Source organism: Caloenas nicobarica, chromosome 4 (genome assembly GCF_036013445.1).
Source record: "Caloenas nicobarica isolate bCalNic1 chromosome 4, bCalNic1.hap1, whole genome shotgun sequence".
In the NCBI taxonomy this organism is placed as follows: Eukaryota; Metazoa; Chordata; class Aves; order Columbiformes; family Columbidae; genus Caloenas; species Caloenas nicobarica.
In genome coordinates this window covers 69,133,878-69,161,510 of record NC_088248.1, presented here as the reverse complement: position 1 = coordinate 69,161,510, position 27,633 = coordinate 69,133,878, and the positions used below count along the sequence as shown (strand labels likewise).

General features: G+C 38.1%; 1 protein-coding gene across 2 annotated transcripts in view; it reads left to right on the top strand.

Moving 5' to 3' along the window:
• Positions 1–18,445, top strand: part of RGS12 (regulator of G protein signaling 12) — an 88,115-nt gene extending 69,670 nt beyond the window's left edge. For both annotated transcript variants that reach the window (XM_065634224.1, XM_065634225.1), the window contains 6 exons: positions 396–522; positions 1,476–1,572; positions 3,084–3,160; positions 3,686–3,839; positions 6,388–7,005; positions 18,081–18,445. In XM_065634224.1, coding sequence (XP_065490296.1) covers positions 396–522; positions 1,476–1,572; positions 3,084–3,160; positions 3,686–3,839; positions 6,388–7,005; positions 18,081–18,445 — 1,438 coding nt within the window. The remainder of the gene's footprint in view (positions 1–395; positions 523–1,475; positions 1,573–3,083; positions 3,161–3,685; positions 3,840–6,387; positions 7,006–18,080) is intronic.
• The last annotated feature ends 9,188 nt before the right edge of the window (positions 18,446–27,633 follow it).

Here is a 27,633-nt window from a genome sequence, read left to right as displayed (position 1 = left end):
TCTCTCTTGTGGAACTGGGGAGAAATATTTTTATTGCATCCAAGGCCATCCAAGTACCAGCATGGAGTCACCTTGGAAGCACTCCTGCACCAGAATGGTCAAAGCAATGCCACTGTAAAGATGAAAGTGGTATGGAATCTATCTAGTTGGTTGGAGGATTAGGTGCAATTAGATTGGCTCAAGTCTTCACTCAGCTCTGGCGAGTGAAACAGTGGAAGTTTTATTTTTATTAAAAGTGCTTTATACCTTCAGTTTAGGATAAATTTGTGCTAGTGAAGTTTCAGGACCACTAGCTGTAAACCAGAATAACTTTGCTGTAGATTGGATTTTATATATTTTGTACATTTTGTTGATTGGAATATTTCATACTTAATGTTACAATTTATATGTTTCAGGCTGGATCTTGTTCCAATCAATCGATCAGTTGGTCTGAAGGCTAAACCCACCAAACCGGTGACAGAGGTCTTAAGGCCTGTGGTTGCCAAGTACGGTTTAAATCTTAATGAACTTGTGGCAAGACTAGTAAGTATCTTTTGATGTAATTCAAGCTGCAATATTTTTTTGTCTGGATAAGATCAAACGATAGTCCCTGAAATTATACCTATCCTTATAATTAGGCATTAAAATCTGTATTTATAACTACATGCTGAGAGGAAAATACATAGTAGTCATAACCATTATGCTTAATAGTAACTACCTCAAAGCTTTAGTCTGCTTCTGTTTTATATTCTCCTTCAGAATAATTCCAGCATCCTAAATAATAGAGCCTGAACTTAGCTGCTTGCAGAGCTCAACTTTTCCTACTAGTAGCCAGGGAAAGTTGATTGGGATTACTGAAAGCTGTTGTTCCATTATCCTGAGAATCATAAAAGTTGCCTCAAATCCCATCGCAGAAAATTTCTGGGGAAGGAGACTGATTCAACTTCTCTGCTCCTAAACCTTGGACTAGCATCTTCTCTACTCTTATGGTGGAATATCAGGGAATGCGAAGTTACTTTTCTGGTGTTTCTAGAATGTATACTGTCTTGGCTGAACCAGTCCAAATTTTTTAAAGAATTAAAAAACATGTTGGTATAAAGATAAGTTCATTTAATAAAATTACAAGATTAACAAAGTGCAACAGATGTAGGATATAAAATAAACTCAGACTTCATCTGAAAAATATGATTTGCTGAACGTACACGCTAATGGTGCTAGAGTATTTGTGCACGCTTGGAAATGGGATTGGTTTTTTTCTCCTTAGATCTTCTTTTCCCTGAATACCATTCTCCTCATGTAAATAGGTTTCACTCATTGCAATTAAGGTAGTTTTACACAAACGGAATAAACATATTTAGAAGGGTAGGAGAAAATATATGTTGAGGCTACACTGAAACATAAAAATGCTCATTTTCTTTCAAAAAATGTCAGACAGCATATATTTGTTCTGAAAATAGCTTTTTCTCTATTATATACAAACTGTGATCCGACTTTAGAACGGTGAGCAGGAACCACTTGATCTTGGTGTCCCTATATCTAATCTGGATGGTCAGCGGGTTGTTCTAGATGAAAAAGAGCCTACGAAGGGTAGAGGTAAGTTGGCAAAAAAGCTTTTATTTATGATACCAAGTCAGTTTCATAAACCCTGACTTTGGTTGCTTCTGTTGATGTGAAGGTGAAGTAAATGTGATTAGATTTGTCACATAGAGCATGTGTTCTTTTAACTAAAGAGGAGTGCAGTTTCTAAAGATCGACGATTAAATTCGTCTGTTGATACCAAGTACTTTACTGTTGCTGTAAGAAGTTTTGCACTAGTAATACTGGAATATTTTCCTTGCACTCAGCCATAGATCCACATATGTGTTTAGGGACACAGTGCCCAGTAATAATAATGAGATTAAAATGGCAAATAACTTCTGTGAATTTGGCAATTAATTGAAAAGAAACATTTTGTGTAAGTAAAACAGATGCAGTTTGTGCAGCAGCTATATAAACTGCTGTGATAACCCTCTTCTTTAACATGAGAAAGTAGCAGAGCCTACATCTCCAGTTTTAAGTGATGATTTCTGGAGATAATACTAAAAAGGATGTAATTTTTGATTTCCCTGAACAAAATAATTTGAAAAACAGAAGTTGATCTACTGAAGAGTTGACAATCTTTTGGCACATTTAACATACTGGATTAATACAGGCAGCTTTGAGAGTAAGGGTTCAGTTTCATTAGGAGACCTTTTTATAGATAGAGAACGCTTAGTTTTAAAAATGAAATTAGATGCGATTAAATTAAATTGACTTTGAGCAGAGATCCTCTTTGAGGAAGGGCTGGGAAAATAAGGATGGAGCTATTTATTGAGGAGAATCAGATTTGTGATTTTTTTTCTAGGAAACAGAACTGATTGTTGTTTTGAAAAAAAAGATAGAAATCTAAATAGTCTCACAGATAATTAGTTTAAGGATTACAATTAAAACTGTAGTCCTGTGTGCTGACAGCTGCTATAAAAGCTGAAGTCATAGGGGATCATTCTATCATTAGGCTGATTCTGTGACAATAGACCAGTGAAAAAGGACCATGATTCTGTGTTTGCAGCTCAGGCTTCCATTAGTATATTTGCTGTAGGCACATGTAAATTGAAGGGGCCATTTAGTTACTTAGAAGTAGACAAGGAGGATGTGGCAATGTGTAGAAAACGATGCACAAAACAGGTTGGAAAAGATTCAACATGACCTTTCAATGGTCTTTTCTGCTGATTTTTTTTTTTTTCGGCCTCATTTAAATTCTAAATTTGAAAATTACAAACTGAATTATTAGCTGAGATTTTAAAAGCTCTTCGATCTTAATTGAAAATTTAGGAGAACTTAAGTGAAACTTCAGCATCTTTAAACTTTAAAAACATTGCCAATATTAGGAAAAAGTGGAGATGAGAGGGAGACTCTGGTAGGTTTTGACTGAAAAGTAGCAGGGATATCAACTGTGCTCGCTATTTTCTGAGTACATCTGAGAAATTTTCAAGCAAAAAAATCTGTTGTGTTCATCATTGTCACTTAAATATTACTTACTTGGGAAATGATAAATTTGTAGTTATAGAAGGTATGTTTATGTTCAGTGTTCACAGATAAACAAAAAGGTGCATCAGTAAAACAGAGTGCAACTGTAACTACATCAAGAAATCAAGTATCTACTGTAAGTAGATCTGCAGTGATTTTTGTCCCTTAGATCATCTTTTGTTTCCTTCTGGAATCCTATACTAAAAACTGCATTTATCCGTGGTTTTGAATTAGCCAAATTATGTAACTAGGTTGAGTAGAGCTGTAATTCATCCGATGTTTTTCCACTATCAACCACATTTGTTTGTGAGAACTTTGTCTTAATGATGAATCAAATATCTCTTTCACTGTGTTGTGTTTGTTGTTTCGTGTCTCAGTGGCTTATCTATATTTGAAAATGATCGAATTACAGAAAGGGTCTCTGGATTTCAGAGTAACGTGAATTCTTCAGAGTAAACAAATCGTATTTATTTATACATTTGGGGGAAGTACTATGGCAAATGTTCGTAGCAGTAAACAAAATTAAACTAAAACATCTGTTTTGGTGGTGTTAGAGAAATGTTTTTTTTTAAAAATAACTTTTTCATTCACTTAGACTATATTATGTACACAATGGTATAGCCTAAATGTAAGTAGTACCTTAACTTTCCTTCTAATGCAGGGAGAGGGAAGAACTCTAGGAAAGTCTAATTCTATCAAAATGAAAGGCGAAAATGGAAAAAATGCTAGGGAAGTCCGGCTGTCAAAGAGAGAAGACTCTATTGCAAAGATTGGGAAAAAAAAATGTCAGAAAATAAATTTGGATGAAGCAGAGGGTATGTGAACTTTATAGTTTATTAATATAAGTAGACTTAGAAAAATTAGACATTTGTTTTTGTGTAGAAAAAGGTACCATGTGTTCAATATTCCATTGTGAAAATCATAGTCATGCTCCTTACATTTTTGTTTGATACTGTGTTTGAATTGTAAAGTTTTTGAAGGTGGAGTTTAAATTTTAAGAATACCTAAAGATAGACATAGATGTCTAGCAAGAATTTCAAAAGTGAAAGCTACCTCATTTCAGGTAAAATAAAAAGAAATCAGTTACTCAATTGCAGTTCAGTATCCCATTCGATACCCTTTGCAAGCCGTGTAGAAGCTTGCCTTTCTTTAACTTGCTGAAAGGCCTTTGCAGACCCTAGTGTGCTCAGGTAAGAAGTTTTGAAGATTTTGTGCTAAAGTCTGTAATGGGGCAGAACTGTCTGATGTGTGGAGGAGCCGTGATGGGCGAGAGGAAAAGCTCAGTTTACATTGAGCAACCGCTCTGAAAAGGTGGTTAGAAGTAGAAATAAACAAAGAGATTATTGGTAATCTTCTATATTCTGAGTTCTGTTTTTACCTTCAACTAAATCGTTTTAGTGATATCATTGGAAAAGAACTCATTGGAAAAATTGCTTTCTTATAGAAAGATGTCCGGGTGAGAAAGAGGAATAAAAATGCTGGAGAAATCTTAACATACCACCCCCTGCCCTAGGGCATTAACTGAAGCAGTTGCCTCTCTTGTCGGCCCTACACGTTCCTCCCTGTTTTCCCAAGTAGAAAAAAAATCAGAGGACATATTTTACCCACAGATCAACATTTATGGCTAATGTTACCTAATACGCATATCCAAAACCTGGTTATGCACAGTCATACAGCAAATGAATGTTCATCTGTGAATAAATGTCCACTGACTGGAATAGAAAAAAGTGCTGAGACTAAAACTTTTATTGCAAAATAGATGTTTGTTAATATAAGTTTAATTACAAAGTATTAGTGCATTTTAAATTATTTTTTGTTGCTTGCTGTTTTGTTAACTTGTTTTCCATATTTTAATATTTTCATTTTTCTTCCTAGGGCTGAGTAAAACATTAACATAATTTGAAAACTTCAGAATTCGAGGCTTTCACATTTTATTTTATTTTGAATTTTGTGAAATTTGTCCAAGTTCGGAAAATATGTGCCAAATGTTGTAGACTGTTTTTAATGAAAAAAACAAACAACTGTTCTATGAAGTTTGAAATTTCAGAAAGGAACATTTTTGTATGATACATATTAGAAATGTTGCATGTTTTAATATGCATACTGCCATTTTGCAAAACTTTGGCAATAAGAAGCACTTTGAAGCTTCCATCTTGGCTACGTTGAGATTTTATGGCATTTGACAAAGCACGTTAAAAAGTAATTTTTAGTAATACATATGAATGCCAAATATGAATAGAGGGTTAGGAATAAGGTCATACAAGTTCAAGTGTATGACTTCATATTATGCTTAGTTAAAACTGATACTAACATTTTGTGCTTTATTTTGTAATGGCTTTCGCTTGGAATAGTATTTATAAGCTGGATTGAAACTATTGATTTTAATTCATCTGTTGGAGATGGCGTTTTTAAGCATCTTGAATATTCCATAGTTTCAATGCTCTCTTTGTGAAAACTTAGGACATGCAGAGACCCTATATTAAGAGTTACGTATTTTTGTACGTTTTGTACCAAAGAGTTTGTTTATTGTTGCGATGCTTCATTTTTGAGGAGTCGTATAATTCTTGGCTTGTGATTGCTAAGTTTCTTGTTGCCGAGTTTTGAGACTTTCTAGAACAGTGGTGATTTACGTATTAAACCATTGGTCATCATTAAGGACATGATCAGAAAATCACTTCCAATTGTGTTAAGAACTCCATAAAAAAAGCTACCCCGTTGCTTTTAGTAATGGCTCTTTTGATGGTCATTGACTCCCTACGTGCTAATGATTCATTGCCACGCAAAGTAAAATGGAGTTGCTTAAATCAACATCTGATCGTGCCCTGTGATGATAACGTTGTGGGTTAGAACTACACCGTGAATTGAATTTAAACTGTGATAAAGTATTATTCAACTGAGAGAAATTCAATATAACAAGGAAGTTTGCAACTTAATTTTGAATCTTTGAACTTTCAAATGGCATGGCTATTTTTGAGTTAAGATGGATAGAAACTATCCAGAATATAAAAATGTGCACCCATTGTCAGTAAGACCAGAGCCTTGTTTTGTATAAAGAATTTAAAAATCCTCTGTGTTCAGATTGATTAACCGCATAAAATAGAAGATGTGTTCAAGGCTCAGTGAATTGCAGCTGTTCTAAACTGCAAAACTCTTAACAATAGCAATCCTGATGGTCTTAATTATAGTGATGCTAGTGAACATTGCTGCAATTGAAAAAGTTCCTAATTAACATGGGATCTTATTTCAAGGCAGCATTGAAAGAATTGAAGATCTTCATGGAAAATAAATGTGCTGAAAATTTACATTTTAATGACATTGCACTTTCTGACAAAAACTTGTCAATTTTGGGTTTTTCCCCAATAGAATTTTTTGAACTCATATCCAAAGCTCAAAGTAACAGAGCAGATGACCAACGTGGACTGCTAAGGAAAGAAGACCTTATTCTTCCTGACTTTCTTCGTTTACCACCCACTGGACCAGAACCATCCTCATCTACACCCACAGGCCCTAAAGGCCTCAACAGGCGAGTTTCAAAAAATGATGGCAAGGACGGATGTACATCACCCAGTGGAAAACAGGAGTCCGTACAAAACTTTAATGAAAACTCAGTTAAGAAAATGGGTTACTCGGAAAATAAACATAAATCCGCTTTGACAGCACTCCACAGTCAGAAGACTTTCAGTGTTCCTTTTAATACTGCGTTGTCTCCAATTCCGCATGCACAGGAGAACAATGCGACAATATGGAAAAGGCAGTCGAGAGAATTACAAGCTGAAGGCATACAGATGGTAGATGATGAGAATGTGGCAGACTTGACTCTTGTGGCTGAAGGAGATATTAGTAGCCCTAACAGCACTTTGCTTCCACCGCCACCACCGACACCACCGTCAGACACCAGTAAACTCCCAGAAGCCAACTATCCACCCCCAACTCCTTTTGCAGGTAATCAGGAAAAATCTGGATATCAAAGATCCAATTCAGGTATTTCTAGATTTTAATAGTCTTTCCTTTTATGTAAACCTACTTTTCCTTGGCACTGTTAAGCAGTATTTGGCACCCATTAAAACGTGAAAGAAAATTCTCTCTGCACCTTAATTTTTTTACAAAAGGAAAAAAAAAATATTTCCATTGCCTTAGTCTTACTGTAATATTTCTGGTTGCCTTTAACAATGTACTTTTGTTAGGATTTGGCCTGTGCCCAAAAATGGACACATGCAGACAAACATTTAAAATACATCCATATGCTATAATTATCTCATTCTTTACCCTAGGAGTACAAAACAGGATATCAGCATTTTGAGCTGCATAGCACTGTTGCGTTCCAGATTTTCTGTGTCATAATGAGACATAATCTGTTTGTCATAATGAGATACATGATTAGGGTTTGGAAGTTTAAGTGCTTTTAGCAAGAACCCTAATTATGTGTTGAAAATTGCAGTCCTGTTTAGGATTAAAATTTGAAATGGATAAACCTTAATTTAAAAAAATATTTCTCTAATAAATCAGATACCTGTGACTAAAAATAAAAATGTTACAGTTTTTTTTAACCCATACTTTGCTACACAGAGAAACAGATTGCATCTATCACACTTTCTCCCAGAATATTTACATGTGAAATAGCTCTTTCTATTAGATAATTTTAAAGAAAATATGTAACTTTTTTTTAGGATGTAAGTTTCATGGTCTAGCAATATCACAGAGCAATATTAGCCCAAGGCTGAAATACGGAATTTCTTTATGAACGCAGACTCTAATAATAATTGCTATTACCAGAAACAAAAGAGTTTGAAGACAGTGGGTGTTGGGACGTTGACGTTTTACAGTCATTGTACTGTACATTTTAGTGTAAAATATAAGAAGAGGTATCTATGTGCTACATTTATTTTTGATGTTTCACAAACATATGGTGCCATAATTTGTATGATCACATTTCTTTGTGATGTGGGAATATACATTTTAATTATTTATCTTTTTACACAGAGTATTTGATACTGTTCTTTATCTGTATGGCTGATGATTTGTAAATAATATTTTGGTTGTTGAATGCTTATAAATGGCAATGCAAATTATTTCCTCCTCTTGGTATTTTAAAAACACATTCCTTTATTAGTAGTATTTGAGAAATGTTCTATAAGCGCTACCACTTAATTTCTGAAACTGAGTATTGAACAGACTTGTAACCAGTGCCTACAAATAACAGAACCACAAAATGTACTTCAGACTTATTGATGTGTATATGCATAGATTTGTGTTGGTATCTTTCTGATGATATGAAAAGTGTACAACATAGGTATCAATTTGCATATTTTTTCAGTGAGAACTGTTAAAAAAAACCATTTGCACTTAAAAAAACCTTCATGAATTGACAATATTTTAATGCATGCCATACATTTCTGTGTAACCACTGAACTGTAGCTTTCCCTTTTCCCACTTTCTACTTTTTACTTTGTAGAAATCTTTGTGTAGTTTTCACATGTATTTTGTATCTTTGTTCTCTCAGGAGTAATAAATTCTAGATCTAGTTACGCAAACTGGTTTTAAGCTTTGGTTTTCTTCATTACTCAAAACAGTTCTTTCAGTCCCGGATTAAGAATTCTGATTGAAATTCTCTTCTAATAACGAACAGATTAATAGATATGAACTAGCAATTACCTCAAGGCAAAGCTGAAAAATGTTATATTTGTTAATAATGTAGATATCAAAGGTCAAACGCTGTCTTGAGATGCTGATGGGTCACATGTGACATCCATAACATGGACATGTGCCCCAGAAGGCAGATAAGACAGGAGGTGGCTTTGAAGTGAGTCGTAGCAGGAACTCCTGAAATGAGAATCTCTTCTGTCTTTGGGTTCTTGGGCTAAACTTCATATTCGTTACTTTCCTTCTTGTTTGAAACTAAAGCAATTCTTCCCTGGTCTTTAAGAAATGAGCTGGTGACCTCAGTTCATTTGATGTGGAGTAACCAATATAACAACCTTTTGGTTTGGTTGTCTTGGGTGAGAAATGAAGGGTCAAGATGGGTGTTGGAGACCACTCTACTCTTTTCGTTCTTAGAGATGGGTCCTACCTAACAGTCCTGTGAAGCCTCATTAAAAACTCAAACCTGCAGAGAGGCTTGTGGTGCTGTTACCTGGGCCTCCTTATGTTCTGGGGACTGAAAATGGCATTTTTCCAAAGGTCACTGTGTTCCCACATAGCCGTGGGCTTCCATGAAAGAAAATAAAGCAGTTGAAGGTCCTGTAGCCGTTCCCCTTTTAAAATTATTCAGACTTTTCCACAACAAATATATAATATCCTACATATTTAATAATTTTATTTTTTAGAACATATTTTAATTTTCACTTATTCCAGTCTACTCTACTTTCACTGGTGATCGTGTTTTATTTTTCTGTCGTGGTCACCTATGAGAGACCTCGAAGTAATCAAATAAAATAATTTTGCAAAACTGAACTCTTAGTTTCTCTTAGCTTTGTGACAAAGCAAATTTTATCTTTTTTTTGAGGAAGAAAAAAATCTAAAAGAAAGATGTAAGCCACCTTTTTGCAACGATGTTATTGCATACACTATTCTACACTCCTCTCACAGTGCAATACTATTTTATGGGAGCTGTATTCTAGAAAAGAACAGTGATTTTATGGAAAAAGTGTGGGCTGAAACAAAACTTTTCTATTTTCATGATTTCGTGGAGTTTGCATGGCAAGACTATCCAATGATGTACAGTAATTATGATAACGACTGCTGGAAACTATCTCCAGTCAATAATTGATATTTCAAAGGACTAAGTCATTAATAATGGTTGCTTTTTTAAGTGCTTTAATGGTTCTCCATTCATAATCTCCTAACAATGGAAAATTCATTTCTGATTGGTTTATTGAATTAAAATATTGGAATAAAAAGAAAAATAATGACTACATAATTTAAAGTCGTCTGTAATCTTGGTTTCCAATTGATGTAGAGGTAAATAACATATATGGCTTACACTATGCATTGGGCTTTTATACGCTGAGTTCATATATGTTGGGAAAAGGGTTGGGGGGATCACGTTGTCCCCCATGTTCTGAGGGGCCAGCTCGCTGACTGATGTAGCAAAGCCAGCCCAATATCCACCCTTGGAACGGGTAACTCTGGATGTTGTTGGTTTTTGGTTTTTGTTTTTTTTTCATTTGAAGATCTAGAAAGCAAGTTATGGATTAATGGAAAACAGCAAAATGAGGTTTGCATCACTCAGAAATTTTGAGAACAATTTTTCAAACACAGTTCTTAATTTTCTTAAGTAAGTGAAACGTGTTTCTACTGTAGTATTATAATTTTTAGCTATGAAGTAAGTATCAAATCAGTTTGTAACACAAGAATCATTACCGATTCTAGTCGTGCTACTCATCAAGAAGAAAATGTCTTTATTTTTGAATGAGCTTGCTAGTGCTGGCAAATTTCCCACTCTAAAAACGAGGGGTTTCTGGAAACTGAAAGCGAGTTCTGAAATGCACTTCATGTGTCTGCATACAATGGTGACCGTAACTCATCCGTGGAAGGAATGATTTGTTGTGTGGTGTAACTGGCTTGAAGTGATACATTCATTTTTGAGAGTGTTAAAATACTGATTTAGTCTTTATTTTTTTTGTTTGTTTGTTTTTAGTTGCACGGTATAATCCAGGTACTTTGCATGTTGTCCAGTTTTTCCCAAGGGGTTGGGCACATTCCTTACCCAGGTGAAAAATAGCTGTCCTGGGGAGAGGCAGCTTTCAAACCTGTGGTCGCCCCAAGACCTGTGAATATCAGTCCAGAGGCCGTATTATTTAAGAAAAAAAAAAACACCTTTTTTTTTTTTTCCCCATTTAGCATGAGAAATATTCTTAAAATGAAATTACAGTTGCAGTCAATGGAATTATTGCCTACCAAGTAAGAAGGAATTTTTTCGACTAGATGCATAGACTGGATCTGGCAATTCAGTCGAATAAAGGGCTTATTCAAAACTCTCTTTTAGTAGGTGGGCAATGTCATTGGTTAAGGCAGAGAGCCAGCTAGGGAAAATAAAAGCATGGTAAACTCTCTGGAATTATAGTTTAATAATAAGGCTTTGGAAGATACAGGGTGAATTTAGACTTCATTTGTTCTGAAGATCCTGCTTTGTTTCTGAAATAGATGGGCAATTGTATCCTCAAAATAAACTCGCTTCCTTTCTTACTGGAAAGAATTCTTTCTGAAATGGCATAGTTAGTACCAGTGCTAGGATTGGTTTTGCTTTGAAAGATAAATTATGCAGAAATAAAATGCAGGGTGGACTCGGAGCCTGGGGCTGGTTATTGTTCCCAAAGATAAAAAAAAGAAAGAAAAAAAAAATCCCAACAGCTCTTTTTTGTGATTCACAGGGAGGACGCAGCACGGTGGGTGCAACCAAGGGACAGAGACCAGACAGGATCAGCGGCATTTCTGGGACTCTCACTTCTCAGCTACTAAACTTTTCAGTTATAAAGGCAATAAATTCCAAGCGCAGTAAACTAGTGATAGTTAAGGAGATTAAAAATGACGACTGTATCTTCAAAAATTCAAAATAAACCTTTGCATTTGTAGTAAGTTAGATAATCTTTTATGTAATTAATATTTTACATAATCCCTTAATTCACGTGGCATATTTTAGAGAAAATCTAATGGTGTTTCCTGTGTAAATCAAGATAGCCATGCAATTGAAAGCATAATTGAAATATGAATTTAAGAAAAGGAAGAGATTATGACTAAAGATGTAAAAATAATGTAAATCATTATTTTTTACAAAGGCCGTTGTCCTGCAGTTAATTGTATCCTCGCTGTGTCTGTGTAATTTTGTAGAAGATAATTGGATTCTGGATCAATATGAAGAAGTACTCGTGGGGATCCGGTAATACTAAGGCCAGAATCTTAATCCTCTTTCAATCAGAGGATGATTAAATGGGAGAATTACATGTAGTACATGACTGAGATCAATAATAAACAAAGAAGGAGAGTTATGTGAAGCGTAGACAAGCAGGAAGCAACGAAGACCTCAAGGGATAATTATTTGAAATGTAAGCGTATTTCAATAAAACAGCAAGATACGGATTTTAGAGAGAATTACAAATTTTATCAATGACTAGATAAAATGTTAGAAAAATTACAACTGCTCTTTGAACCAAAGGCACACAGGCTACATCCAGATGTATTCAAACACATGACTTACATTTGGACGATGAATTGGTTGAATTATTAGTTGGAATACAACTGGTAGCCCTGCTAAACCACATTTTAGAATTTCTAAATTAAAAATAACATAATGAATGGCAGATCAAATTAATACTGATTCAAGTAATTCAGTCCACTATTTCCCAGCAGATTAGTCTCCACAATAATTAAACCTGCTGATACTGACAGAAAAGCAAACGCAATATCAACAATAAATGCTGGAAGATCAGACCGAGGGCTGAATATTTGTAGACTATTGCAGAGGTGTTTTGTCACACCTATTGCTTGGAAAATGTTCAACCAAAAATTATTTCAATTTTAGCACTGTAGAAACAGAAAATTTAAGCAAACTGGCTTGTGTTATTGAGGGCATGCGTGTCAGTCTTGATCATAATTCAGAACTTTTCATTTTATTTATTCTTGGACTGTTTCCTGGCTTTTAAATGACATGGTGTGCAGGGCCCTTCAGCAGCTGTTGTAACCCTGTCTATGAAAGGTCACTGTCCCCAAGAAAAACAGCTTGCAGTGCTTCCATTTTTGATTATACATGCCATGGTGAGCAGTAGTAGTCATACCAGCTCCCTCTTCCATGGAATATACAGAAATTATCTTTCTAAATAATACTTTGTGCTTTGTTCTTCTCGCAAATGCTTTCGAGATGAGTGCAATGAGAGAGTTACCATCAGCCCTGTCTTTCTAAACTTAACACTGCAAATATATTCCAGAAATTCCCAGGTCAAAAGTAGATAGACTGGTAATGCAGAGTATTGCTGCTTCATAGAATAATCCATTTCCTAGCTTGATGCCCACATTGTTACTGAGTCAGATTTCAAGGCACTGAGCATATGCTGCGGTTGGTGTTTCATCATGGAAGGGAAATACAGCATATGAAGTCAAATTTCCTTTGAAAAGATATAGCATAAACTGGAGGTAGGACCCTTTTATTAAATCCTCTTTCTCCTTGGTGTTGTATAAGTTACGAGATAAAAGGAAGGAAACTTGTGAAGGGGATTTAACCTGCAGAATTTTAAATCTTATATGTAAAGTATCTTTCTCTCTTTGGAAGCATAAATCACTTTACAAACTTAAAAAAAAAAAATGCTTATAGTACTAACAATACATCAGCCAGTGTGGAAGTCATTTATCCACCACTTAAAAGAATTCACATCTGGGAAGCCTAAAATTTTGAAATACCATTTCTCAAGAGTTTAGGACGAGAAGAGGGAAGTGCCTTTCCCAGAGTGAAACTGCCAGATGACAGGAAAAGAGTTACTGGTACTGAAGTATTTCTAGGACATTGAAGGAAACACCCGCTGCAGAAGTGACCACAGCAGAGCTCCTGTTTTATAGTCTCATGTAGAAGAATGTTCTCTCAGCCACACGTTATCACCTTAGGACAGGTTCTGGTACAGAGTCAGAGCTGAGAGCAGGATCTGCCCCATCTCCTGCATTAAAGAACATACCAGAGTCGATGAATTTGGGCACTGGAAGTGACTGGTTGCACTTGGAGGTGGTATATGCCAGTAAATATCCAATTCCAATTGTTAGGGAAAATTTAGGTGATTTCTTTTCACATGAGTTATAATATGAAATAATTCAAACAGATTTTTATCTGCTGTATGTCCACAAAATCATTAAACTGGGCTCATTCTTCTTAATGGAAAATCCAATGCTCTCTGACATTGGAAGTTGAGTGCCAGGGATTGATGGTGTAGAAATCAGAGTATCCTTGTGACCTTTTAGTTCAGCTGAGAGCCATCTATACGGTACATGGTTTTGACAAGAACAGTAGGATTCTAGCAAAGCTAGAATGCTAAGTGAGACACTGAAACTACATGGAAGAGGTGTCTGTCTATATGAAGATGGTGTTGGGAAAATTATGGAATAGAATTTACCTTTCTGTCATACATGGACTCCACTAGGTATGGATTTTCAAATACAGAACTCATCTTACAGCGAAACTTAAAAAATGTCTGTTTGCTTTTATTAAAAAAAAAAAGGAAAAAAAATATAAGTATGGTGTTAATGGAACTATATCAAGTATTGATCACTTAAAAATGTAGGTGCTGAATTTCAGGTCAGATCTAAATTGTGCTTTAAGTAGTAAATCTTGACTAAAATTTGGCACATTGAAAACAGATTAATCTAATAATTATGGTATAGAAACAAAAGCATTGCGAGACATGAGTGGACCTTTAAATCCCAAGCATCTGCATTAGAGTTACGGTTATTTGATACTATCATCTACATTTGACAGTTAATGCTGTTCCTGAAATGTCTAGATTTTTGGTGACCTCACTTTTGCCTGGAATTTTGCCGCATGCTGCCTGGGTGCTAAACTACTTGGAGGACAATGTCTTCCAGTGTCTCCCTTGGATTTTACTTAGAGCTTGAGGAATATTTTATAAAGAAGAACAAAAATTCCCTTTGTCTTACTCTGTAAAAACACTTTTCCATAATCATAACGTTAAATTCGGAGAGCTTGAAAATAATACACAAAATCAAAATATGAGAAAGAGAGAAATGTTGGTAAAGGAGATCAGGAGATCAGCCAAAACGCTGCCTGGATTGTGAACCTTTGGAAAAACACAGACTGGTGCATCCAGTCTTCTAAGCAGTGATTTAGCTGCGAGGCTGTAAAACAGCAGATCTCCAGGTTAAAGGCAGCAGAAGACACGCATCATCCCACCCTTAAGGCAGCTGGACTGTATTAACAGCATCAGATGCAGGAGAAAATTCCCTTAGAGCTGTGTGGAATGCTTGGCAGGGGAGCCGAAGGTCACCGGTAGGCCTGAGCGTGCTGTTCAGGCTGGCTGGAGAAGACCTGTGCAAGTACTGCTCCTAAGCTCTGGCTTCCTTTCCCTTCCCACGTGAGCTGGAACATTTGACAGGTTCGATTCAGGAAAATGCAACAGCATTCCTGAGGTGCTTTAGGCAAAGCAATCACAGGGATACCCATGGAGGTTTTCATCGCTTCAGTGCAAGAATAAGTGAAGAGAAATTTTATCTGTGAAGGCTCTCTGCACCATAGACGGTGCCTGCATATACAAGTTTGCTCAGGTATTTGTTGCTCAAAAAGAGAATATGAAGAGACGACGAGCTGGAGAAGTTTTGTAGGCATCATTTAAGCCTCATTATAAAGCTCCATTGGTACATGCAAATCTTGAATCTATTTTAAATCTGTTTTAAGACTTGCAGGATACTTTTATACACAAGCTGCTTTTAGGAATCCCTTCTATTATTTGTGCTTCATAAATGCTTTGTTTTAAAAAATGAGGAAAAAAAAGCACATTAAAATATATTTTCAGTGTGGTGCTAGTCTTGAAATCATCTTCCTGTTTGGTGTAGATGAGCCAACATCATTTCTATCCTGCCAGGAAATGAGAAATCATCTTCACAGTATTATCCTTTAGTAATTCCATATTCTTTTGAATCAGTATTTTAGATAAGACCTTCTGTGTTACTGTGCTACCTCTAGTAGTAGTTTATTAGGTGCTTCAGTGGGATTGCTCCTGAGAAGGGCATTGATAGAAAAATCTGCCCATAGTACAGGTTTATTCCTCCTTCGAGAGCTAACATTGACCTAATTTTTGCTTTGTTCGTATTAGACAATTTGCAAGCCCAGTTGTGGTGACTCAGTGACACCTTAATTCCAAGACTTAATGGCATTTCTTTCATCGAGCTGTAGAAAGACTTAGCAGCCAAATAAATACAGCAATACCTGTACCTTCCATAGCATTCCTCAGCAGGAGTTTCCAGCTTTTCCACCTGTTGTACCCAGTTAATGCAGGTTGTGTCTTCTGACTGTGGAAAGTTTCAGCTTAGTTCAAGTCGAACCATAAGGCTGTATACCACCATCAAATTTCTTTCTTTACATTACATTTAGTAGAAGGACATATTCTCAATACTAAGACTACTGGGTGACTCATGCTCTGTCAATGCAAACTATTTGGTGTAGTTTATCATTAGTATGGCTTTTTTTTGAAGTTAGTATCTCTTTTAAACCAACATGAAAGGAGAATTAGAGATCTTCCTCAAAGGACATAGAATAGTAGATTAAAAAGATCAAGAGTACGATTTAGTACATTCATGTTAAGATAAACATTTTAGAATAGAAGAATAGCATTTTACACCACAGCCATGCAAACAGCAGTTAAAATTAAGCCAATGTTCGACTGCGGTAAGAAGATGTAAACATGAAGGGTAATACAGTCCCATAAAATGTTAGCTGTAATTTAGTAGGCTGGAGTCGTGCTGAGCTAACAGGGCTGAGAAAGCTTTCTGCCTTCCCTCTGCTGTTGCTCAGCTGATTTGTTTGGAGTTTGATCTAATTCCTCTGGATGTGAAAAGATGCAGGCATTACTGATGTGGATTATCCACATTATTAATGTGGGGCTGCCCTGTAGCTAAAGCACTAAAATAATATTGCGCTACTTAGAATTTTGACTTATTTTCATTAAATAGAAAGCTTTAACCTTTGAGAAGACCCTGGAGTGATTTGAATGAAACAGTATGAAATCGCTTTTTTTGTCCTTTTCGTTTACATTTTCCCCTTCTCCATATCAAAAAGTTCTTGATTGTGATGATTATACCTTGAAATTTATTTTTCTTGCAAAAAACACCATACACGTCACACTTTGGAACAAACAAAAAAGATTCCAAAGCCAGCTATGGAATTTAACCGCACAAGTCTCATGGGATTTGCGTGGCTAAATGTGCTAGTCAGGCACTTGGATGTAATGGGGCAAACGGTTTAAAAATTGTTTAGGTAATGCCTGTTGGAGAAGACCAGCTGGTATACTTGGAAAAAAGAGATTAAATGTTGAATGGAAGCCCTTACTGAGGTCTGCCTTTGTGCCTTCAAAAGGTTTTCTTTTTTTCTTGGGTATCAGTTGGTCTAATAAAAGCAGTTCTCTCTCCCTGCAGATGTTGCCCCTTTTTATATCATTATGGTGGGGGCACCTCCATTATAGAAATCATGTTGATAACCGTGGTACAAATAATGAAGTCAACTCATTATTTCTCCTTCCCTTCTTGTTGCCTGTTGAAAAAGGCAGAACAGCTTTATCTGCATTTGCTGTAACAAATGCCCAGCAGTTTGCAGTCTCATACCTAATGCAAAACCAGCTTTTGGGGAGCTCAGGGCTTTAGGGTTAACTTGGGATAGAAACGACTTTGTCTGAGTAGTTCTAGACAACAGGCCCAAATCCTAACAATTGTAGTTTTAGAAGTGCTGTACCAAAAAGAAACTTCAAGGTTAAAAAAATCACACATAACTCAGGTGTTTCTTGAATGTTTAAAGCCCTTGGGCAGATTAAGTTATTTCTTTTCTTCTTGTCTTATACACCATCTTCAATAATTTCTCAGTTGCAGTTCAGGACAGTGAACTGCATCTTCAAATCATACTTTCTTAGTATGCTAGAGAATTAATCTCTAGCCAAGTAACAGTAATATCTCAGCAGGGATCTGGTGTTGGAGGCCAGTCCAAGTCAAGGAACATCTCCCATTCTGCCCCAGTGGAAGCCCTGTATTCTCCTTCACCTTTGGGTTTGCTGGAGGTGGGATGTTTCGTTTTAGAGCTGTACAAGTTTATAGTAAGTAGTTATTTTTAATGCAGTCTTGTTAAAAACTTTGGAAAACGCTAAATTAAGACCACATATTAATGTTTTACACGTATCATTGAGATCTACTGTTTAGTTACCTGCTTGGTACGTCAAGTCTCCTGTACGGGGCAGGGGAATATCCCAGCTGACTATCTGCCACTGGGACCTCAGAGGAGGCTGCAATACTGAAAACTGCTACAAGCCAGGAGATGCTTAACTCTTCTGTTTTGTGTCTTTTGTTTTCGATTCTTCCATTAGGTGCAAACCACAGAAAGAAAAAAGATTCACAAGAGACTTCGGGGAACTCTTGTAAGCAACTGTCTCACAAAGCAAAGACCAGCAGAACCTCTAATCCTCCTGGTGTGAGAGAGAACCCCGGTATGGAGCTCCCTGTGAACAGGATCATTGACGTGGATGGAGTCAAACTGGAGGACACCAGCACACGCTCCTGTGACGATTCTGAAGGGAACCTCAGCTTTGAAGTTTACATCTCAGAACTGAGGTCTTGCCAGGGGAGGATGAGGACTGGAGTTTACAGGACATCAGACCTTCCCTCTCTGATTACTGTAAAGAGTGAGAAGAATAAGGGCACTGAGAATCAGTATAAAGCTACTTTTGTTTAAATCTCTGGTTTTAATTAAGAGTTCTGGTATTTTTGCTTGGCACCAGCAGCAACGGAGATATCCCTTAGAGACATGTTTCTGCAGGTTATAAGTTGTTTTCAATACCTGTTGCCTTCAACGAGCCTGCCAGACTGTCTCTGATGTGAGTTAGAACCCACAGAGTGAAAAAAATAGTATTTCAATGAAAGTATTGACCTATTTTTTTTTTTGTTCTCTTACCGTTTCTATATCTTTTTCCCTGGGATGATTCCATTGCATAGTGCAATTAAAATTATTATTTCCACGCCTACCCCTCTTGTCTTTAATAAAGACAAACTCACTTTAAATTTCCCTACCCAAACTTTTTATTTTAAGATAATGTCACTTTAACCTTCTAATGTTTTTTCCTGGTCTGCAGGATTCCCTGTGTGTCGGTAGACTTTTGAAGTGGAAGTAAAATCATTTACTGGTGTAAAATATTAGGATTATTTTCTTAATATTTTCTTATCTGTCTCATAACATTTGGGAAGAAGTCCAAGTGGAATTCATTCTTGCCTAATGCATTGCCCGAAAGGATATATGCAATAAGACCATTGTTATACAGGCAGTAAGAAAAAAAAAAAGCTGTGAATTTCCTGTGCTGGGAATAATAGCTGCTCCTGTAGCCAACACTGGTGATGTTTCCATACCAGAAATGTATATACTAATTACTCAGTGGTGGGACAGTCATCCAGGTCACTCCTCATCACTGCTCTCGGTGTCTTTTAGCTTTGGGGGAAGGGGAATTTTGTTATTGCTCTTTCAATAAGCGGTTAAGTGCCCCTCATTCTTCTTGTCATTAATTCTGGTTTCAGTTAATCTTCTAGCCTTGGGCAGAGTTTTGAGAAAGAAAAGATAGTTAAGACTACTGAACATCCTGCTTTTGCCACCCATTCCTTTTCGTCCTTTCCCATTTCTTCAGAAGAGGTTATGATTCTGGACAAGCAAAAGGGTACACAAAGAAACCAGAGTGTTTGGACCTCTGCTCACCAACGTGAAACAATAGCGAGTGCATATGTTGAGACCCTCTGGTGGTTCACTGCCGTGGAATTATCGTGAGACTTAAATGTTGTGTTGCATAGCTCGACTGCAGATCTGCACAGGCAGCAAGTCTAAAACAGTACAGTAATTATTCATTAACTTCTTTTTCTTTGCTCCTAAAACCTACCAAGAATGGTGAATTTTCTGAGTAGATGAGGATACTGGAGGCAGTCACTCAGTTTCTTAAACTCAAATCTGTAAGATGAGAAAGAGGTAAATATAATTTAATAACAGTAAAGTAAGACTCCTAAAGCTTAAGAGTTTTACGTCAAATACTCCAGTGATATAAATGGACACAGTACCCATTAATACTTTTTTACCGCTGAGTGATTTTGGTCTTTATGTTGAGGAAAACCTTTGTTGACATTCGGCTCAACTGAATGTAACTGAATGCGGATATATCCTGTGAAATAGATGCTCTTTTGAAAACATTAAAGATTAAAACCAGTTTGAGAATCATGCTGGAATCATAGATACTAGAGACTTGGGGAAACACGGTGGGCAGCAACTGAGATCAGCGCTAGGAGTGAGTGAACAGGCTTGGAAACTGGTGTGACTGGGCACCACACTGCAATGGACCGGGCTGTTAAAGTACAGCCGTAGTGGACTGCGTGTGGTCTGACTGTGCAAGTGCTCAGACTGTGCCTGTGCTGAGGATAAAGGGGGAAAGCTTTTATAGTGATCCATAGGATATGTTGGTTTGTGTTGTACTATATATCATCTGTGTAACAAAACAGTAATAGCCCAATGATGTGAAAATATTTAAGTATCTATGTATTTTTGAAGGTTTTGTTTTGTTTTGTTTCTTTTTTTCAGTATTTTGTTAATAATTGCCTTGAGAGGATATTTCTTTGCACAGATAAATGGCTACAATTTTTTCCTGTCTTCTGGAAAATTAATAGCTTTGTTCTAATCAAGACCAATATTATACCAGTCAAACTCGAGAGGGCTTTTTGGCTTGTGATATGCTTTGCACTTTTTGAGTGTCTTGGAAAATCAAATCCTGACTTCATACAGGTAGAACCTTGAAATTCAAATACAATAATTGCGCTCTTTATTAGTCTCTGATTGGTATTTTAGATGGAACAAGGTTGCTTATCTTATTGCGCAAGTGCACTTAAGTGACTTTTAGTGAGAAATACAAAATTCTTCAGCTGGAAAAAGAGACAGCTGAGGGGAGATATAATAAAGTCTGAAATGGAAAGGGATTGACTATTCAATTAGAGACCATCAGATGAAGCTCGTAGAAGCCAGGTTCAAATCAAGGAGTTGGTTCTTCACCTTCTGTTTTCTTGCCACAAGTGGCTGCGCTCAGAAAAGAAGCAAACAAAGACGCTGGTTTTAAATTCTGAGTGCAGCAAACTCGATTTGACTGTATCAAGGATTCAAAGGGAATTTGACAGCACAGGAGACTAAAGCTGTGTAGAGAAAAAAATGAAGGATGTGAAAGAATGGAGTTTTCTTTAATATAGGGAGAAATCTTGGCACAATGCAGGAAATCCTGCAAACAAAGGGACATGGGAAAAAATGTTCCTCCCTGTGCTGCACTGGTCAGCCAGTTATTGGCATATTGTTTAGACCAATGACTTCTTAGCTAGGCCTGATGGCAATTCATGACTTAAACTTAGAAATAATTAATAATATTAGCTGTTCTAATCAATATCTGGTGAAATATAAAAGCGAACCCTGCTGGAATCAGTTGCCACTGATCATGGAATTAATAAAAATGAATATGGACAGCCTGTCTTTGACGGATGTTTTCCAAGATTTTACTGAGGATATTGTCCAGTGTTAATTATTGTGTGACATCAACATTATAATTTGATTTTAAGTTGCCTCATTATACTGCGACTTCCACTGCTAATTAAATCTATTTGCAATTAAAAAAACCAGCCCAATTGAAGTGCTGCATGATAGCTTAATGCTTAATCTTGCCAGCTAGTTCCTAAAGATAATCAGATTTTACGTGGCTTTATTTCTCTTTTACTTTTCCCAATTTTCCCCTGTTGAAACTCCACTTGTACAGAGAGTTACTTTTATGTTTCCTTGATCCTGCAGTGATAAATAAAAAGGGAATTTGGTCTCCCCATCCTCTTATGTGAAAGAAGGAGATCCACAGACCTATATCAGTACTCGAACCTGAAACTGTAACAACCAGTGAAATAAAAAACCACCAACACTTAGAAAATCGGTCAGCATTTTAAATATTATTTAATATAGCATTTCTCTCATATTTTACTTGTTGTTATGGTATCTGATTTTCAAATGGTAGTGGTTTTAGCCTCATAAACTCTGCAAATCTCTGTTTGTCTGTTTGGTTGGTTCCCCCCCCCGCCTTTTTTTTAATGTCTCTGTGAATAGCAAATGTACATATAGGCAAACTTACAAAGGGACTCCCCCCATAGGACTACTATAGCAGTGTGCGTTGTCAACAAATTTGTCATATAGCACACAGGCAAAATAAACCACATGCAATTTAGCTCTGGGGGACTGCATGACAAACAACTGGTGTTTTTTGAAGGCACATAAATAGGCTTTGCAACGAGAGTTTGCGAGAGATTTACTGCTCTGTGGGAAGGAGCCCATACCTGACTCTATCATGTCCTTCCTTGTGCCCCTGGAAGTCTTCTGGGGCTATTTAATGTCTTTCAAGGATGCTGGGTCCTTTGTGCGCTACTTCTTGGCCTCTTTTCTTGCCTTTGCTGTAGCGTGCATTGCTTTATTCCTCCTGCTCTTCTGATACTGCAATTTACTCTTCTTAACAGAAAACTGTTAAAAGACGTGGCTCAGCTGGTAGCCTGCTTATCTCGCTGTAGCAGGGACAATCAGGACTTCTTTTGATTTTTTTTCTAAGTAGCCTGATTTTTGCCACAAAATGGAAATCCTTGCTGGTAGCTGTTTCTCAGTAGTGGTGCTACTGCTCACCGCAGACCACTCCAACACTAATTTCACCAATAGTGAATATTGCCATTTAAAATTGTCTCTCCTAAAGTACTCGGTAGCTGGGAGACAGGGCGAGTGTACGATAGCGCACCGCAGTGTCCGTGATGCAAACACCCGGAGGCATCTTTTCGCAATTTCTCAAAGATTTTGGAAAGTTTCCAAAGGCTCAGTTAGACAAAGGCCGTGGCCCAACGGCAGGTCCTTATCAAGGGGTGTGAGAAGCCAAAACCGTTGCGAGGCCAAGGCGCTCCTCCTAACTCTCAGCCGCAGCTCATTGTGTTTGGTTTAGAAACGATGGTGTTTTCTGCATCGACGGGCAGATTTCCAAGCTTTGTGGGATTTTAGAAAACCCGTGTGACAACAGTGTTGCTCTGCGGACGGTGTGGGTGTTTACCCCGCAGCAAAAACAAGTGGCGCATCCAAGTCCTTCTCTCTGCCTGTGCTCTTGGATCAGCAGCCCAAGCTCAGCATCGTGGGGTACCGAACAACCAGGAGGCTTGTGAACCCTAATCCAATGGCAGTTGAAACACAGGAAAAGCTTTCATTGATATTACTGAAATATTTCCTTGCTGTAGAGCAACTGTCGCTTTTAGGTGGGTTACTCTTGATTTCTTTCAGGAGACCTTTATCTACTGAGTAGTACTGGATGATCAGGTGTCTGCGAATCTTGCCTGCGTTACTCAAAATGTTAGCAAATCCAAAACGTTACACATGAACCAACATGTTTTCTGAATTGTTTATGAGGAAAGAAAATTGTTTATATTTTTTAATCCCAAGTGATCATTCTGTTGCACAGTCTAAAATGTTGTTGTACAGAATTTGATTTATATTCTTGTTTTATTTGTGGTTTTGTCTTCAAACTTACATATAATGTCTTTCTAATATGAAAACACACATTAGATTTATTTCTCATGCCTTATCTTCCCAAAGCATTGAGAAATCCTGTACTGCACAATAATGTTTATAGAATTTTAAGTGTGTCAAACTCATTTAAAATGTTAATTGTGTATGTAGTAAGTAAATAATTGATACCACTGGAACTGATACTGTTTCATTGATATCTAATTTCAACATAGCGAAAAGATGTGAAAAAAGTTTTCTCAGTTATTCTGGGACCTGCTGCCATTTGGGCATCACAGCTTCAACGGAAGCCTGAGACAATGTGAAACTAGCCTGTATTTTATTAGATTTTGCAAAGATGTCATCTTAAACCTAGCTTACATAAAGAAATTCCTTTAAAAGAGGATTGTTAAGAATTTTTGCCAAATATTTATATACCTTAAAAATAGCTCATCCTCTGGAATTTAATAATAGTGGGTTAGGCTTTTAGCCTTTAATTAACTCCTTTTGCTCTATTCGAGCAAAGCAAAGGGATTGCAAACCTGGGGTAAGGCAGCTGGATGTTTTCCAGGTACAGCGTAACCCGTCTCTGGCTTCCCCTCCGCATAGTCCTGGTGGGTGGTTTAGCTCTGCAGTTTCTGAGGGGACAAATGCATCAGAACAGCTCTGCCCTGGCAGCAGGCACTGCTGAAATGTGTGAATGCTCCATCTGCCAGAGAGCAAGAGTGGAACAAACTGGGGGGCCCGGTGGCTCAGTGTCTGTGTAGACCAACCTGAGTCAGTGACATGATGCTCCTTAAATAGTTCCCTTCTCATTCACCATCCTCTTTGTTTGTAATTTGAACACTCTGTGCCGAGCAAAGGCATGCAGAAGTTTGAGTACCAACAGTAGAAAATGACGACTGATGGGAGTGGGATGAAACGTAACTCTTCCAAGTCCATGCCAATGCTCTGTTGCTCCCTGTGACGCTCTCATACCAGTTTCCAGTGGTGATATGGGATCTCACCCCTGCAGGCACGCAGAGCTGCAAAGCTCCTGGAGCATTTCCAGGTGTCCACAGCCAGCACCAAGCCTTGGGGCGAGTATTGTAAGGACCCCTCAGCTACCACACTGGAGAGGGCCCTGAAGTCCAACTTTGAGAAGTATATTCCTAAATACCTTATGTCTGCTTTGCCAGGATGCATCAACCTGTAACTCATTTACATTCTCTGCCTGCAAAGATCTATTGACAATCTCAAAATAGTATATAACTTAGTTATTGTACAGCTTCAAGCCTCAATAAAGAATAAAGCTGCTAAAGAAATGAAAGGCCAGCTAGAAGTTCATCTAAATAAAGCTATTCCTCTTGGAGTGGCATAACCTTAAATCAAGGCACAAAAATGAAACGAATGTCTCTCTCCATTTCTGCAAGAGATGACCAGAGTATTTCTTAATAATTTGAGTCTTTTCTGGAAAGATGAAACCATGTGATGAGGTGAAACTATCCTTTAGTTACTATTCTCCCTCATTTATAGACTTGCACAAGAATCCTTTCAAGCAACCCTTTTGGTAACTGTATTTGCTAGTATACCGACAACCTGAACTCAAATACCAACAATATCTACATAACTTCAACCTCTTCCACACTTCTAAAATTTCCAGAGTCACTGCTATGGCCAGGATTACGCAACACCTGGCTGAGATCTGCCCTCTGTTTGCAAAGCAGTTAGCTGAAACTTGTTTGCAACCAGGAGATAATCAGTGATGGTGGGCACATCTTTGATCTTATCCTTGCTCATTTGAGTGTTGAGTAAAATGTGTGCATGAGAGTATTAGACAATCCAGAACAACACATGCCACAACTTCACTCCCTGGCGAGAGGGTGAGGGCACAAAGAGGCAGATGTCCATCTTCCCGTTGGAGGATGCTGGATGGCTGAGCACTCTCCATCGGTCTCGCACAACCTCTGTCTCCCGGACAATGCCAGTCGTCCCATTGCATCTTGCCTGTTTGTTTTATGCTGTTGTGGGAAAGGGACAGATATAGAGGCAGGAGATTTTGCTGCCATTCATTGCAATGACATCAGCTTATACCATGAAAGGATCTGCTCTGCGGTGCTGTAAAATGTAATTTTTCTTGCTAGACAGCTGTGCAGTTAACAGGATTGGGCCTCAAGTGAGCAAAAGAAAGTCCAGTTTAATTGAAAAAAAAACTTTACAGAGCTGATCTGAAAGTTATGGTTTCTCTTTTAGGTGATCCCGGCTGGGATCTTTGTGTGTAACTTAGGTGTCTATTCCAAATCTGCCTTTGTATCCTAAACATGGGTGTTACTTTATATATTTATTAGAGATATAGTTAATACTATTCACAGATATAAATAATCATTTGTTTAATACGTCAATGGATATTAAGAATGATTGTTTCAACCTTGAGTTGAAACATACGTTTGGACAGGTGACTTAAATTCCGTTCTTCTGTATTTTCTAGGTCTCCATTGCTTATACTGGGAGCCTTGGTACCCACCCCAGATGTAAATACATATGCAGCAGGTCTCTGAAGCTGGGTGGGGTGACTCTGATCTGCCAGTTTCTCCTGATGTGTGAACAATGTAAGTCAATGACAGCTCAGATTGTCTCTGCCGCAATTGCACAGAGCAGCAATTACCTCTGCAGCAATTACAAGGAGGGGCACTGGAGGTTCAGGAAAATGAGGGGAAAATGAGAGAGAAGGAAATATAGCGGGGGCATTGTCCCGGCTGTGAAATCTTCAGCCTCAGCCTGTTCTTGAGGCCAGTGGTGAGGCAGTGAGTGGGTCACAAATCATTTCTGAAGTCAGGATTGCGCAGTGGGGACGGGGCTGCTCCCCGAGAGGGACCCCAGGTTCTTCCTGGGACAGCTCTACCTGCCCTGCTTTTGCGAGTGTGGGGAAAAGGGCCTTTAGGTTTTGTCAGGGACAGAATCCCTGTTGATTTGGTGAAAAAAATGTGCAGCAGTCTCCAACAGGATGAGACCAGGGACAGGCGAGAGCAGAGGGAGGTAGCAGGGGAGGCCATGAGTAGTGGGGCCTCTGTATCCAGTGTCCCTGGCTGAGGGACACCCATGTCTCCCTTCGGGAGGCGACCTTATCTCTCTGCCTACCCATTACGTTGCCGGCTCTCCTAGACGCAGTCCAAGGCGTTGGGACTGAGGTCCAAGGATTGGGCTCCTGCGTAGGATCAAGAGCTCGGCGCAGGGAGAGCCAGGGGAGAAGCTGGAGGAGAAAGGCAGTGGGAGGAAGAGCCAGGAGGGAAAAAGGGATAAAGGAGATTTGTGTCTGATGGGGAAAGAAGTTGCAATTTGTCACTGTTCTAATCAGCCAACTGCTTGACTGGAATGACACCTATTCCTGGTATGGTTAGAAAAACCCTCTGGGGACAGTCCCTTACAGGTTTGCATTTTGTAATGCAAAAACCCCAGGGAAAGCCTAGGCAAACACTGTGCTAGATTAACAGGTTGACAATACAGACTGATAAATATAACGTGAATATCCTTATGGTGACACAGCAAAATCCGGTGTCCAAGGAGCCAGGCTGGCCCTGGGCAGCGGCCACAGTGACACTGAGTAACAGGAGCGCTCCCTGCACAGGGAGCAGGTTTGGCAGAGGGAGCCTTGTCGTGTGGCTCCCCCAGTCACCACAGCCGAGAGGCTCATCGACGCGTGTCACCTGGCACGTCAACCCCCCACGTGTGAGTCACCTGCAAAACTGAACGTGAATGTTTGATCAGACATTTGGGTTCAGTACGTATATATGGAAAATATGTATTTGTGTGTATATATATGCATATATATATATATACAGGTTTCTGTATAGAATATTATTAGTGCTGCGATCAGAATAATTAGAGCAATATTTGTGAACTCTGCTCTCCACCCTGCCGTGGGAAATAACCCCGAAGTTGAGGCGGGCTGTGGGGCTGGTGTCCTTCCCGTGGGGCTGTCTCTTCCCTGTTAGTGCTCTTCCCCACTTCAAAAGCGAAGACTTCAGCTGCACAAGTGGATCCACCTTCCCTCACACATGCCTGACTTACAGACCGTTTTAAAGTATGCCATGGGGGCGTCTAATATGCTAATGAAGAAAGTGGGTGGAATAGCAGGAATTTGAGCACAGCTAAAAATGTACATGCCTAACAATTGCAAATCAGCCTGTGCTGAAGTTACCTAAATAGGTTGGCATCGGTGGAAGGTGGGTGCCTCTACTCCTCTTCTTGTCAGTTTTCAGTGAATACATGGCTAAAAAAAAATCATACGCCTCTGTATATGGGCCTACAGTTTCAGCCAGGGTTATCGGCAAAGGTTTATATCAAAGTCTTTGAAAAATACAGTTACC